This window comes from Protopterus annectens, chromosome 11.part0 (genome assembly GCF_019279795.1).
Source record: "Protopterus annectens isolate FY-2018-M chromosome 11.part0, PAN1.0, whole genome shotgun sequence".
NCBI lineage: Eukaryota > Metazoa > Chordata > Ceratodontiformes > Protopteridae > Protopterus > Protopterus annectens.
This window is the reverse complement of record NC_056745.1, coordinates 223,573,728-223,590,158: the sequence shown is the minus strand read 5'-3', so window position 1 is coordinate 223,590,158 and position 16,431 is coordinate 223,573,728. Positions and strand designations below refer to the sequence as shown.

General features: G+C 41.1%; 1 protein-coding gene across 3 annotated transcripts in view; it reads right to left on the bottom strand.

Annotated features, from left to right (window-relative positions):
* Positions 1–16,431, bottom strand: part of LOC122815283 (centrosomal protein of 83 kDa-like) — a 1,332,042-nt gene that overhangs the window by 1,021,314 nt on the left and 294,297 nt on the right. For all 3 annotated transcript variants that reach the window (XM_044087644.1, XM_044087646.1, XM_044087645.1), the window contains exon 6: positions 6,434–6,578. In XM_044087644.1, coding sequence (XP_043943579.1) covers positions 6,434–6,578 — 145 coding nt within the window. The remainder of the gene's footprint in view (positions 1–6,433; positions 6,579–16,431) is intronic.

The window sequence follows — 16,431 nt, the reverse complement described above, 5'->3', positions numbered from 1 at the left end:
GAAAGAGAAAGAATAGTGTGGGACGTCATAGGAAGGCTCAAGGATCTGATAGGGAACAGAGCAGGTATGAACCCTATCAGTATTTGAACTCTGAGAAATTTTTGCATCATTCTATCCACATCTGCTACTGATAAACGTCTGGAGGACCTGGAGGGATGTAGTGGATTGTAGTCTTGAATGCTTTTCAAGGGTTTGTAACAGTGGAGATCACAGAGTAGGAAAAATAGGTTTAATCACATACTCTAGTGTATGCCTTCAAGGACCTAGGATCTGAGGGAGGCACCGTTGGACTGCCCGATATGACTACCAGGTCTGAGCATTTTAGATCAGAGGTTTTCAGATCCAAAGATCATATATCTTTGGATCTGACAATGTTGAATCTGAGATTTTTCTATTTTTATTAGATGGCTAAGATGAAGTCCTGTGGGATTTTAGCGGGAAGCAATTTCTGTGCTCCGATGGAGCAGACCTAGCAACTTTCGCAGGGGTTGGAGTCTCAGAAGATAGAGTGGAAGTAGCACGTAGAAGACCTTTCAGTATCAACTCATTGTGTCAGTCAGCCAGGATTAAAAGAAGAACATATAGTGCAACTAGTATCCAAGTGGCTGGCTCCGAGGCAGTAAATGCACTCTTTGTGTGCATCCGAATTCGGAATTTTATACCCACAAGAAGTGCATTTCTTGAAACCTGTTGGTTTACCTGACATGGTAGTCATTAAAAGGTAGTATATAACAAACAATCAGCACAGTAAACTGTACGATAGAAAGTACAGGAAAAAACACACTATCAAAAGAAATAATACATCATTTTTTTACAGAAAAGAAAAGTGAGGAATTACCAATATACCTGTACTAAAGGGTAAAAGTTCTACCAACTATGGTATGAAAGAAGTACTATCCAAAAATAGTAGCAGAAATTTCTAAAATCCTGCGGAAAAGCTAAGAGGGAGGATAAGGACTGAAAGAAAAATTACTATAAGAAAAATTTCTAGAGAAAGAGAGAGTAGTAAAGAAATAACTAACAGCAGCCAGTAAAATTTCACTCGAGAGAAGAACCTGCATCTGTGCATGATGGCAAGCGAGATCTGAGGTAATGGGGATGAACTAAGGCGTTATGGGTAAAGGGAGAAGATCAAGAGTTGGATCTGAAGTCTGGCGTATATAGCTGAGTTGGATCAGAGGACTGGATCCATACCCATGAGATGAGGAAGAATGAAAAGGACAACATCAGATCATCCCTGTTCTTGTTGCAGAACTCAATCTCTTCTTATCTCAACACCCCAACTGGAGTTCCTCAAGGCTCCATACTCGGTCCCCTCTTGTTCAATATATTCATTAATAACTTTCACAAGTCTATCACCAATGGTACCCTCATTCAATATGCAGATGATTCATCCATCGTCTGTTCAGCTCACACTTTCAGTACTACAATTCAAAACTCAAACAACCTTCTCTGCCACTGAATCCTGGACATTTTCAACCACACAAAACTTCTAGGAGTATCTACAGATGAACTAAAATTTGATATCCCCTGTAACAAAACATTCAAAAAAACTCACCAGAAACTTGGTATGCTCTATAGGCAGCACCAATACCTCAGCACCTCTGCCAGACAAACCCTTGCCTCCACCTACTTACTCCCTTCTGTAATGTATGGCACCCCCATGATTACCAACCTTCAAGCCACCCTAAAAGCCAAGCTTGAAACATGGTATAAGATGATTGCAAAATTCGCAACAAATTCCAAAAACAGCACCCATCACTGTACTACTCTTCACTCCCTAAAATGGCTAGAACTTCCAAACTACCTCATCTACTTACAAATTACTACTGCTCACAAATTTATCTTCAAACCCTCTGATTGCCCCAACCTAAGTTCTATCTTCTCCTTCTACCTCCCCATCTGGTCCCTTAGATCTGAGAACCAGCAACTACTTGTAGTACACAAGCCAAATAGGACTTCAGGCCAGCTTCTCTTCTCTTACTCCATAGCCAAAACTTGGAATGCTCTCCCAGTAGCTATCAGAACTACACAAAATCCTGTCAACTTTAAAATCTCTCTACACACATACCTTTCCTCCCTCTGGAACAGCTCTTGCACGCAATCTCCTTGAGAACCTCACTCTAATGTTCCATCCTCTCCTTATCATGCTCCCTATTGTTTCTTCAGGTAATAAGTATGTCTAAATATTCTGGAAATCTGCCACTGCCATTGATCTGACTACTGAATTACTAACCTTGTTTCTAATTTATCTTATTTTGTCTATTAGTGGTATTGCATTATGGAAACCTGCCTCTGTAATTTGTCTGACTACTAAGTTGCTACTGTGTTGTTAACTATATTTGAAGATTGTAATCTAATTTGTCTGATTTTGTTGTTGACTGTACTGTGGAGCTTTTCTCCCCAAGCCTCCATTGAAAATGGGCTCAGTAAGGCCCAGTAGACTTTCCCGGTTAACAAACTGCAAATAAATAAAAACATTGTGCAAGTCAATACAATTTGTGTGGAAGTTTGTGATAATTACCCCTGGCTAATTCAAAAAAACAATAAAGGGAGAATCACTGTTGCCTGGGCTAAAGGGAGTTACCACAATGATCTTTGGTGATTGCTTCTAAATCTTCAGAAGTACCCTAGATATCAATGGAAGAGGTAGGAAATTATATAGGAACATTGCTATCAAAGGAAAAAAAAACAAACATCTTCCAAGCCTTCATATGCATGGAGTCCTGGAACAGATTTTGTTTCAGTTGATTGTTTAAAGAGGTAAAAAGGTCTATATAAGGAATTCCCCATAGATGAATCTAATCTCTGAACACCCCCAATTCAGTTTCAGTTCATGGCAGTCTGACTTTGTCATGCTCAGCTTGTTTGTTACATAATTTTGCTCTGATGGAAGATGCCTGTAGAGTGAGCTATCATAGAATTTTCTGAGAGAATGAGAGACCTCAGTGTTCTCTCACTGAAAACATTGGCTCATTCTGAAACAGTCTCAGAAAATTTGAACCACTCTCAGGGTGATTCAGATGCCATACTCTTAATTTAAACCAGAAACCTGAGGAGGAAAAAATGCATCTGCTGCTTCACATTCCCCTACAGATTCCACGTCTTGAACCTCTTCGGGGATGGAGGAATTCCTATTTCATTTACTATAAACCACCTTATAAGAAGGGTCAACAGTCTACACAAGACCCTGAGCAAAGCATAATAAATTACCCTTGTCCAGAAAGACTGACGCAAGAGAAGTGTGTAGCTTCCTTTTTCTTTTTCACAGGAAAGTTAGGGCAAACAGGCCAGCAACATCTTCTCCAGATGGGCACTACATTTAGGTTTCTCACATGATCACGAAGAGTGGCTTTCCCTTGCCCAGTGAAAGGACTCCAACATTAACCCCTGGTCTATGGTAGCTGTATAGATGACACCAGATGGAGCTAAAGAAAAAGATGAGTGCTCTGAGGTACCAGCTTTAGCCACACACAGTCATCCACCTGGGGCCGAGGTAAATTTCCCAGCTTACTGAAATAACAAAGTCTGCTTAGTTATCTTTTTCTTTTTGTGGTTGAAAGAGGGTTAGACCAAGGAACCACTACTTGGTTCCATGGTCAAGGCGAAAAAGATGCTCGTCTCCCAGGGAAGCTTAGCAGTAATAGTCAGTAAAACAGGAAAGTAGTAAAAAAGTGACTTTTATAAAAAACTATGCAGAAGGAGAAGCACTTTAAACACTTTATCTGGATTGAAAAAGTAAAAACAAACATAGATTCTCTACAGAAAAAGTACTTCTTACCACAAAAATAAAAAAATGTGCTCTCGTTTAACAGTACATAAAAGTCAAGAGACCGTCAATACAAATACTTTTCCTTAGATTGAAAGTAGTAGTTTTCAGGGGAAAAAACTTTAAAAGTAACTTGGAAGGTTTCTCCCCAAAGGGAACCTATCTGCCCAGCAACAGAACATTGTCAGCTGACTGTTGAGCCAAAGCACTGAAGACTTGGCACCTAAATTTGCTATTTTTAGTCAGCTCAGCTTAAGCTGAATTACGATTTGGGCACATGGAAAGTATCCTAAAGCTCTGGAAGTTGGTCAGCTGTTATATCCTGTGCAGGCTATAACCCATATAGCTTAGGCTACTGCAGCAATGATCAATATGAAGAACATAAAAAAAATGTAGTGTGTGTGTGTGTGTGTGTGTGTGTGTGTGTGTCTACACACACACACACACACACACACACACACACACACACACAAATACAACTTAAAAAGAAAAACAGGCAGCTTAGAGCCATTTTCCCTGTAATCAAGTATGAAGTGTTGTAAAAATAGAACTGATGAGTATGAGGAGACAGATGTATGATGGGAAAGTATAGTGTTCCAGGCATCTTGAGAAAGTCCAATCAGTCCTGACACCTGCAGTGCAAACCCTATTTGGTTACAAAAAGTGGAACTCTTCTTATTAGATTACCTGTTACATCTTTTTTCAAAAAGATTTTGCAGTGTGGAAAAAGGGAAAAATGCCAAACAGCATTCCAAAAATTTACCTCAGATGAAGTGGAATGAGACCAAAAGGCAGCAGAAAGAATTTCAGGGATAAAAAAAGACGATGAAGCACAGGTCTTCTGAAGGATGCCCAACTTATGGAGTAGAAGTCAAGACTATAGTGATTAGTGAAGGTATGCACCTACGATGAAAAGGCAGTAGCACAATACTGCATTAGACAGACCCCTAAGGTAAACACTGGAGCAGAATTAACCGCTGCCCAGATAAAATGTACTTTTTGCCTTTTTGGAACTTCGCTATAAGACAAAAAGCAGACACACCAGTGGCAGTATTTTATTAAAAGTTAGAATGGGAGTTCTGCCTGTTTTTATGCTGTTATTTTTAATGTTTAAACAAAGTGTTTTCTTTCACAGAATTAAGCAGAGACTTGCCAGCTCTTTAGTTAAAGAAAAAAATCTAGGTAGTGGGCAAACCACCTAAGTCAGGGCTTAGTCAACACAAAAACATGTGAACCAGGGCAAAGACAAGAGACAGATGATCTGTGTTCTTATGCTAGAGGACCTACTGAAAAACTGCAAGTAGAACTGGACACTTGAGTAAGGAGAAAATTATCCAATCTGCCGTATTCCAGTAAGAGACGTAGAAGAGGAGAAAAAAAAAGGAAGTGATCAGACCAACTGAACAATAGGTGAGCTATTACTCTGGGTAGGAAATGTGTATTCTTAGAACCAAAAGTATTACACACCAAGAGGTAAGAGCACCACGAAAATGTTACCAAACACCGGAAAGTTTATTAGCCACTTAAAACTCCAAACAATTTTTGGGAGTTTTAAGCGGCTAATAAACTTTCTGGTGTTAACATTTTCTTGGTGCTCTTGGTGTCTAATACTTTTGGTTCCAAGCGTGCTGGAGCATTCGGCTCCTATTTTGGACAATGACTTCTTTGTGTTTTGGTAAATGTGTACTCTTCCTAATGAACACCCAGTCACTGTGAACAACTACATAAGGAAGTTTACACAAAGGTACCTGAGGCATGGAAATCCACCGAGAGAATGGCTATAAGAAACAGTCTCTTCCAGGATACAAACTAGAGTCCACCAAAACAACCATTGAAAAGGAAAGATGCAGTAACATGGTGATCATTAGGTCCCCTTGTTACAATGGACTCATTACAATGTAAAAGTTATCCCCTTAAAAATTATTTAATATTTAATTGTTCACTAAATCAAGGAACGATGAGGGTGATCCTTGGACTATAATGATGAAAAAACCGAAGCACAAGTCAAAGTGATACCTGTAATCTGACAAACAAACCTGAAACCTCGCAGACTGATGAGGATGCATTTCTCAGCCCAAAGGAAGAATTATCTTTCAAATTAAATTGTAAGTGTCCCATAGTAGAATATTTCTTGACCACTTCCAAGGCATCATCAGTCTCCCTTGATTCGGGACTGCTGCAGCAGCTACGATCTCAGGTGAAGGGAGAGAGAGGTCTTCACAGAAGAGCACAATCCCAAATGCCTGGACATTGCAGAGAGTAAGATCAGAAGGTTATGGAAGAGTGTTTCACTCTACCCTGGAACTGCAAGGATGAGAAATGGCATTTTTTGCATGAAACTCTGCCAACAAGTAAGGGATGATAAAAACTATGGGGTGGGGGGGGGGGGGGGGATGTACCCCTCCCCCACCTCAGGAACAAACAATATGAAAAAGTGTCCTACCTTCCTACACTTTGTGTACTCTGTGTATATAAAACTGCAACTGTAACAAAAAAACTCAAAGGTTAAAAGACTGTCTATTTTTGACTATTAAGATATGGAGCTAAGCAGTAGCTTTAAGATTTATTGTAGTATGTGCAGATATTTTAAAATGAACCCAGCAATCAGAATCAGATGTCATCTAGCATAGGCAGAAAGTTTTGCAAATATAATAAATCACTTACTTTTCATCCTGTAGTGCTGCTATTTTCTGAAAGTCTTCCTCCTTTGCTGCTTGGATTTTACGAACTAACTCGCGTTCTTTTTCTGCAAGGATATCTTTATTTCTTTCAACTGTTGCTCTCAAAATGTAATTGTCAGATTGCAGTTCTGATGGTTAAAAAATAGAATGCATTCCAATTATTATTCTAGTCAGGAAGGTACTAGCTTACATATGAAAATTAAAAGTGAATAACATATATTTCTGAACTTAGCAGCACAAAGTTGACTGCTTCAGCTTTTAGCATCAGCAAAAAATAAGCTGCAAGACACTGTCAAGAAATGTAACCTGCTGAAATTGACAGTATGCAGTCACTATCTCTCATTCCTAGACACATGACAGAGAAAAAGCCAAAGGGAAAGGAAGAATTATTTACTCGCATGATTTTATAAGGAGATCATGCCCACCTCCTTCTTATACTTTTAGGGTATCATTTCAAAAGCTATATTTGATGCTGCTAGACTCCTGTTTCTAATAAACATTCTCCTGGGTGTGCTTTCAGCAGCAAGTAAATGGTGGCAATAATTTCTGTCAATGGCTCTGTGAATTTAATTTCAGTAAACAGTGAAGTTAAGTTTGACACAACAAATTGGTGGGTCAGTTCACCGTGTGTCTGCAGGCCACACTTCAAGATTGATGGATACAAACAGGACAAAAGCAATGATAGGTTCTAAGAAAATAAAGACATCAAAATAGCGCAGCAAATGAGATGAAAACATCTTGTTGGCATGCAAAAGAAAGTAGATGCATGTGTACTGTTATAAACTAATAGGTACTCTTGTCTGGTAAAGGGGCTATTTCTACTGTACTAAGAAAGAAATTATATAATTTTTATGCACAATAGTTTATTTCAAAGCAATACAGATGCATTTTTGCAAATGAACATAGATACAAGTGCATGCTATTCAATGTGGTCTGTACATAAATGAATTAACCTACAAAGCATTAAACTGATCTGCAAAACAAAAGGCTACTAGCTGGTTAAATGAGGCAGTATTTTACATTTCCAAGAGATTTTCCTAAAGAGAGCACAAAAGTCACCCCCTCCTTTGATTAAAAGAAATGTGTTGATTATATACCAACTAGCATCAGCCACTGTGGTAAGAGTGCTTAAACTTGCTACAGATTTTGTTTGTCAATGCCAAACTGTAGAGACTCGTCCTGCTGTGTTGCAGGACAATGTACATTAAATTACACACCTAGACAATCTCCTCCTAGTTGGAGGTTTCAGGGAGACCAAGAGCACAAAATTAAAGATACAGATTTTCAGGGCAAGACTGAAGAACAGAGATTTTCAGGGCAAGAGAGGAGACTTTTGGTGAATCACAGATAGAAGAAGCTGCTGAAATAACAGGAGAAACACTGAAAGACGTGTACTTACTCACTGAGCACCAGAAGACTAACTGTGGATTTTCTCACGGAATAAAAATTAGCTTTATTGTGGATATATTTGGGACTGCAAGGCAACTTGTGAACTGAAATGAATATAGTGTTTCACTGACAGACTTCAAAGCTGGACTAAAGTACAGAACTGAACTGGATCAGAGAAAATATAGCCAGAACAAAGAAGAAACAAAACTTCCAGTATGGTGCAGAGCTGAGCAGCTGCAGTTATTTCATTCTCCTCAAGTTGATCAAAAAAGAGAATTTAGCATCAGATTACCCTCTCATCTAATAGCAGGAATCATGTACGAGAGTGGGAAGACTAGCCTTTATGACCAGGGAAGGGGAAAGCAAGTACTAAAATATACTTTTAAGTACCACAGAATCTAGATGCTTGATAGCACTGGCACAGTACAATGGTGAAAAAGGGTCTAGCAATCACCAGGTAGTGATACAGGAGGAGACTGCCATGATGACAGAGCTGCAAGAAAAAAACAAAGTGTATAGTCAAGTCCTGAAAATAAGTGAGATGTTGCCAAACTATGTCAAAACGACAGACATGAGAATGGAAGAAATTGAAAATGTCTTAACAAAAGCACTCAGATGAAACAGGCAGCAAGGAAGACAGGAGATCACACAATGCAATGAGAAGAGAAGGCGGCAATCTAGGAGGAAATAAGAGAGAAAATTATGTTGATTGTGCACAGAGAATGGTATGAGAATCTTCAATTTATAAATATCCCAGAGGAGTGGAGGGAAGTGACTGCAAAACATTTATGGTGGCTCAGATCAGTACATGAACAGTACATGAACAGAAATACCACAAGAGAAAATAATGCTGGATACAGTGCACAGGACCCTCACGTCTGTGGTGCCAAGATTTCATTTTCTGAGACCTGTTGTAATTAAAGCACAAACCTATCAGTTGAGTAACTGTTACTTAGTGAGCAATGGGTGAAATTAAAAGTGACAAAGGTAGGAGAAGAGAGAGTATTTGTTGATCTGGACTATTTGCTAAATAAAAGGCAGAGAAGGAATGCATTTGTGCCCCATATCAGACTGTGTCAGAGCATAGACCTAAGGTACAAAGCTATCATGCAAAGTACTTCTCAAGATTTTTTACCTAACAGGATCAAAGTCCTACATGGATCCTGAAACAGTGGTGAGTGATACTGAAAATGTTTTCTGCAAGATAAACAGCAGGAGATGGAGTAAGGTGCTACAGGATGGAAATCTACTCATTTAGGGAAAGCACACAGCAATGGCTGATCAAACCTTTCCATATCTTATGTAAAAAAATGCAAGACAAAGGGAGATGGCAACTATCACTAACAAAATGCAAGACTATATATAAGCAGATCCACAGGAAATGGAAGAAAGAAGAGAACCCAGAAGAGGATTAAAGATGGGAAGAAAGGAAGCACATAAGAAGCATGCAGAAAAGTTAATATGTATTATATGATTTACTTTTTTGGGGACCCTTTACGTTGTTTCATTAGTACAACTGTGAGTAGAATTTGAACTAAATGTAAAAAAACAATGCTACGATCTTAGTGGAAAGATGACAAAAAATGACTAGTACTGAGAACATTAATAATAATAATATGTGGTCAATATTCTAGCCCAACTATAAACTGTTTCTGGTTGTATGGACTTGAACCTGTGCAAGGTAAGAATGATGTGTAACTGGAAACAGGATAAAGAAAACTATTTTACAAAAGATTAAAGGAACAAAGTGGGGGTGTTTTAAAGAATAGAAGCCATGATGATCAGAGGAGAGGGACATTTTCCATCTAAAACTATAGCATTAGTGTAAGGACTGATTAAACGAGCAGTTATTATAACATGAAGTGGACACACAGATCGTGTGGAACTAGATTAAAGGACAATATTAGACAAACAGAGGAGAGGGGGTAAGACTCAAGAGGCAGGGTATTAGAGGAAATACAGTGACATGGTAAAGATAGTGATTACTGGACAGTGACATGGAATCCACCATTTAGTACAGATAGAGAAAAATCACAATAAGTGTTGAGCGAGTCTGCCAGGCGTAAGAAAATAATGCAAGAAGACTATATCAAGACAGGAACCCTGTGAGGGAAAAAGGAGGGGAATATAGAAGGATGGCCACAAGGATAGAGAAAGGTAAGGAGTGGGAAGACAGAAAAGCAGTAATAAAAGTAACAGAAAGTCAAGAGAAGGTAGGAACAAGGTATCGAGTAGGGAAGGCAAGAAGCAGCATAACTGAAGACAAAGCAGCAGCAGTAGGGGAAATTAAAAGTGAGAAAAATGGTGGCATTGAGGACAGGATAAGAAACAAGAAATAAAAGTACAGGACAACTGGCAGTAAGTAAACAGGCATCAAGGCTCCATATGGTGGGCTAGAAAATACACTTGTCTATAAGCACATCTTAATGCAATAAATATAAACAGATATACTAGGGAAAAAAACAATAATACTGTGTGACCACAAAGAGAGTGAGTTGGAGAAAGGATTAGTAGAGCAGACAAGCATTAGCACCAAGATATAGCTAAGGCTCTGTGCGAGAAAGAAGATGCAGAGACAATCTGGCAGGGGGATTTTATGTGTACAGCTTGGGTTTTGGCACACAGAAATACTATAAACAAGTGCTGTTATTTGCTGCTATTAAAGGAGGAGGAGGAGGAAGGTGCAGTTACACAGGGTACACTTCCCAACAGAAGGGAATGGGAAACTGTGAATGTAAAATATCAAAGGAAACTGTGTAAGGAGTTCAAAAAGACAATAAAAAGAAAAAAATGGCACCAGGCACTTTGTTGTGGAATGTTAATGAACTCATGGATAGGCAAAAACAGCAATGAGTACTGGAGTACATAAGACAGTGTGAAGGTTGGGGTAATAATGTTGCAGGAAACGCACTTGAGTAGTGAGCAAGGGGTATTATGCAAGTGCAGTGGAAAGAAGAAAGAGGAGAGTGATCATTTTGTTAAAGACAGGGTTGCCACTGATGTAGAGAAGCAGCAGGTGGATGAACAGAGGAAATGCATTCTAGTAAAAGGAAACTGAAGGAAAAACTGGTGAGTCTGGGAACATTTATTTGGCATCTAAAATTCACAGAACTGAAATGAAGCACATTATGTTAGAAGTAACAGGCAACAGCAAGGAACAGGAGCATTAGCAGGGAAAGTACAGTTTTGTACCTACCATAAATGTAGATGTTCGAGTGGTTATGCTGCTGCAGTCATCACACTTGGGTTATCCTGCCGTCAGGCAATCCTGCAGTCGTCCTGAATTCCAAAGCCTTGGTCCGGCGTCGGTTGTCGTCGCTTCTTCCCTGACGTCAGAGCGGCAGGGGTATAAAAGAGGCAGCCAACGCCATTTTCTTCAGTTTTTCTTGCCCTAGATGTCAGGTGCCCCAAACTAAGAAGGCAAAATAAGAAGCTTGCAAAACATACCTTAGTGCAAACAATGGTACCAGTTGTAAGCAAATACACCATATAGACATGCATCCCAAAGGTAGAAGTACATGCAGGTATAAGAAAAGCCTTGTTAGGAAGAGGGGATGGAGGGAGGGTAACCTGGACTGCAGCAGCATAACCACTCGAACATCTACATTTATGGTAGGTACAAAACTGTACTATGTTCATCGTGCTATGCTGCTGCAGTCATCACACTTGGGTAGAGTCCCAAAGCTATGGTTGGGTGGTAGGAGCTAAACTGGGTTAGGTGCAGCTAAGATGCCCTGCAGAACTGCAGTGGCAAAACCAGCTCTGGTTTTTGAGTACAGAGGAAGGTGGTAATGCTTGGTGAAGGTGTGCACTGAACTCCAGGTAGCTGCCTCCAGAATGTCCTTTGTTGGAACTCCTCAGAGGAAGGCTGCTGAGGTTGCTGTAGCCCTGGTAAAGTGAGACCTAATACTAGCAGGCACTGCTTTCCCATGGTGTGAGTAGCAAAAGCGGATGCAATGTGCTATCCATTTGGAGATGGTCTGTTTTGAAATAGCCTTTCCTTCTGAGTCTGATGCATAGGATACAAGGAGTTGGTCAGATTTTCTGAAGGCCTTTGTCCTGTCCAAATAGTAACGTAACTGTCTGTGAATGTCTAAAGAGTGAAGGAGTCTTTCTCCTTTATTCTGTGGGTTTGGATAAAAGGTGGGCAAGTGTATGGTCTGATTGAGAGCCACACTGGATACTACCTTTGGCATGAAAGAAGGGTTGGTGCGTAAAGATACTCTGTCCTGATGGAAAATGATGAAAGGTTCCACTGCCATAAGTGCCTGGAGTTCTGAGACTCTGCGTGCTGAGGTGATAGCCAGCAGCAGGGCTGTCTTCCATGACAAGTATTGAAGCTCTGCTGTAAAGGCTGGTTCGAAAAGAGGAAGTGTTAACCTTTCCAGAACAAAATTTAGATCTCAAGTTGGAGTAGGTGGTTTTCTGGGGGGTCTTATATTTTTTGCCCCTCTGAGAAACTGCCTTAGCAAAGGATGAGAGAAAATGGGAGGAACCGTATCATATTGAGCTGAAATTGCTGAAGCATGGATCTTTATGGATGAGAAAGAAAGGCCTTTGAGTAGCATCTCAGTTAGATATTGGAGTATGTGCGGAATATTTGGGAAGCCAGGATTTAGGCTTCTGGCCTGGCTCCATACACAAAATCTTTTCCATTGGTCTGAGTAAGTTTTTCTAGTGATGGGCCTCCTGGCCTCCAAAATGACATTCTGGACATCCTTTGAGAGAAGTGTTGTTTGATAATTTAAGGTATTTTCCATGCAGCTAGATTTAAGGTCCTTAGCTGACTGTGAAGGATCTGAGAGTTTTGCTGGGTTAACAGCAGAGGGAATTGAGGTAAGATCCATGGAGGGCTGTGAGTCAAGTTTCGTAGTAGTGGGTACCAGTGTTGACGTGGCCAGTCCGGGGCAATGAGGATCATCTGTGGTCTCTCTGATCTGGTTTTGAGTAATACCTGGGTGAGTACAGGCAGAGGTGGGAAGGCGTAGACTGACAATGCTGCCCAACTGAATGATAGGGCATCCACTTTCCAGGCCAGGGGATGGTAAGTCCTTGTGCAAAATTTTTGTAGCTGGCAATTGTTGGTTGAGGCAAACAGATGCATGTCTGGCAGTCCCCACCTTTGAGTTATCATTGAGAATACTTGTGGGTGTAGTCTCCACTCATGAGGGTCTGTCAAATTTCTGCTTAATTTGTCTGCCAAAATGTTTTCTTTTCCTGGCAGGAATTGTGCTTGCAGTTGTACTTGGTAAGTTAATGCTGTGTTCCACAAGTCCATTGCCTGTCTGCATAGTGGGTAGGAGTGCGTCCCTCCTTGTTTGTTTATGTACCACATAACTGTGGTGTTGTCCGTCCTTATTAGAAGTTGTCCTGGATGCAAAAGGTCCTTGAAGGCTATTAGTGCATTTTTTACAGCTAGCATCTCCTTTTGATAGATGTGTAGTTGCCTTTGGTTTGCAGACCATTTGCCCTGTATGCATTGTCCTGCCATGTGTGCACCCCAGGTGTAGTCTGATGAATCTGTTGTCAAGGTTTGGTTTGGTGGAGGTTAGACAAAAGGAAGGCCCTTGTTTGCTTGGCATGCTTGAGCCCACCATAGAAACTCTTTTTAAAGGCAGGGAATGAGAGTTATAGTTGCTTCGAGGCTGTGTCTGTGCTGGGACCATACACTTTTTAAGTACCATTGTAGTTTTCTCATATGCAGCCTTGCATATGCAATTAGTTGAATGCAGGATGCCATGTACCCAATGCCTGCAGGAATTTTCTTGCAGTGAGCTGGGTAGAAGTTGCCATGTTTTTCAAGTACAGAGCCAGTTGTTTTTGCTTGTCTGGTGTGAGGTAAGCCATCTGGGTCGTTGTATTCAAGCTGGCACCCAGGAAAATTATTTCTTGTGAGGGTATTAGTTTTGACTTCTTTTTGTTTACTGTGTACCCTAGGCAATTTAGCAACTTTGTCACAAATGCCAGATGCTGTAGTAGGACGTCTTTGCTGTCCGCTTGGATCAGGCAGTCGTCCAGATATGGATAAATTTGTATTCCTCGCTGTCTGCAGTATGCAATTACTGATGCCAGGCATTTCGTAAATACTCTGGGCACAGTAGATAAGCCAAAGGGCAATGCAGAGAATTGATAATGTGTTGTGCCTGCCAAAAATCTGAGGTATCTTCTGCAATCTTGTTTGATAGGAACATGCAGGTATGCCTCTTGGAGGTCCAACGTTACCAGCCAAGACTCCTTGCCCAGCATGGGAAGAAGCTGCTGCAGTGTGAGCATTTTGAATTTGGGAATGTCCAGGTACGTGTTTAGAATTGAAAGGTCTAAGATGGGTCTCCAGGCTTTGTTCTTTCTTGGTACTAGAAACAGTCTTGAGTAAAATCCTTGACTTTGCTCTTTTGCAGGTACCTTTTGAATTGCTTTCATGTTCATGAGAGCTGAAATTTGCTTTTGTGCCTCTGCCCATTGGTTTGTTGGCAGATTTGGCATGCCTCTCATCCGTGGTAAAGTGTGGAAATGAAATCTGTAGCCTCGGGTAATAATATCCAGAACCCATTAGTCCTTTGTTATGATGCGCCAATTTTGTGGGAAAAGAGCCAGTTTTCCTCCTAGAGGTGCTGCCCGGGCAATTATGCTTGGCAGGCGAAGAGGAAAGTCATTGAGTTTGTTTTCTGAAGGGTTGAGATCTGTCGTCTCTCCCTCTGAGTTGTTGTTTGCCATTGTCTAGGCCTGAAGGTACCCTGTGCCTGGCCTCTGCCCCTAGGGTGTCTGTACCTGCCCCTTTGGGGTCTGTCTAAAGCAGGAAAGGACAAGTTTTTTGATGGTCAGTTTCTGCTGAAGCGAGGAGGTTGTACCTGTAAAAAATCTTTAACTGTTTGCATTGATTTTGCCTTTTCTTCCATCTTCTTTAAAACTTCCTCTACTTTGACACTAAATAACGTATCCTTTTGCAGTGGAGCACCCAGTAACTTTGCTTTGACATGTTCTGGTAAGGTCTGCTCTTTTAGCTAAGCATGTCTATGTATTACAGACCCTGTGACTGCTGCTCTACATGAGGCCTCCAAAGAATCAAAACCACACTGCAATGTATGTTTTCCCACTTGTTCTGCTGCATGCAACAAATCTTGCACCCCTTTGAAATCTATTTGTTCTGTTTGAGGGATCATTTTCTGTTTTAACTGAGTAAGCAAGTACTGCTGGTATTTAATCATGTGGGATTGGCAGTTTAATGCCCTCATGGCCAAAGTGGCAGAGGTATACACTTTTTTCCCCCATCTTTCTAATGCCCTGGAATTTCTTTCCGCAGGTAGTGGATTCTTAGCAGTAGAGGCCTTAACCCCTTTTGGACCCTGGGAAATGTTTTCTGGGTCTGCAGCAGGGCTTTTATATAAAAACTTGAGAGTCAGGGACTCAATAGTATCTGTCTGGTTTAGGTGGTGCTGGAGGTAAGGAATATGGATTTAGACTGGATTCAGTGTAGACATCATCCAGAATGTCCAAAACAGGAGGAATGGCTAGGGGTCTATGCTGAGACAAAAGAAGAAACTCACAGAGTCTTTTCTTGGAGTCAGAGTAATCTTGTCCTTCCCAGTGGAAATGCTCTCTCATGGTGTGCAGGGTTTCCCCAAAAGAGAAGTCTTCAGGGGGGGAAACAGAGGGAATAGACTCCTCAGCATCTGAGTCTTCATAGAGAGGGAAGGGGTAATCCTGTTCCTCAGAGTCTGCTGAGGAAATGGATTCCTGGTCAGAAGGAGGTAAATCTTCCTCCAGTCTAGGCCTTTTGTCAGGAGGGGGCTGGGAACCTCTGATAAGGGTAATCAGGTCTTCCGCCATTTTGAGCATCTGTTTTTTAGGCATAGGGGCCTGTATGGGAGTCTGTGGACCCGGTTTCTTAACCTTTGGAAGCTTAGCGTATGACTTAACGGAAAGAGTCATTGGTTTAAAGACGCCTTCTGAAACTGAAGGCCTGTCCATAGTCTCCGTTTCACCGCCAGGGCTGGCGTCCGCGAGTTGAGGAGGAATCGGCTCCAGTGGCCCGGTAGATTCTGACTGAGAGGTAGTTGTATTTTCTAAATCTGCGGTAGTCAGGGGCTGCGTAGGCGCCTCACTGAATACCGAAGATCCGGCGGTAGGCCTAACCGAGACCTCGGTATCTGGTCTAGGTCTAGGCTGCTGGTCTTTTTCCTTGCGTTTTTTAAACACAGCGGTAGTCGGAGGTTCCGACGACATAATGTAGTTGAATTTTCTGCCAAAATAATGTTGGGCGGTTTCAGCCCGACACTTAATAGTGCGTTTATTGAACCTAGCACAAAACCGACAACCAGAAACGTCGTGGTCTGGGCAAGGAATACAATAAGAATGAAAATCCTTATGAGGTATTTGCTTCCCACAAGAAATACAATTATTAACTTTGTCTGACATCGGTCTGAGGCAAGAAAAGTTTCCCCAATGGGGTACTTAGCTTTATAGAAGACTTCGGCTGAAATTCTGTTCGAAAATCTCAGGAGCTGGCCGACCGGCACTTGCGAACTGCTTCTGCTTCGGGCACCGCGCGGCAAGAAAGACTGAAGAAAATGGCCTCGGCTGCCTCTTTTATAT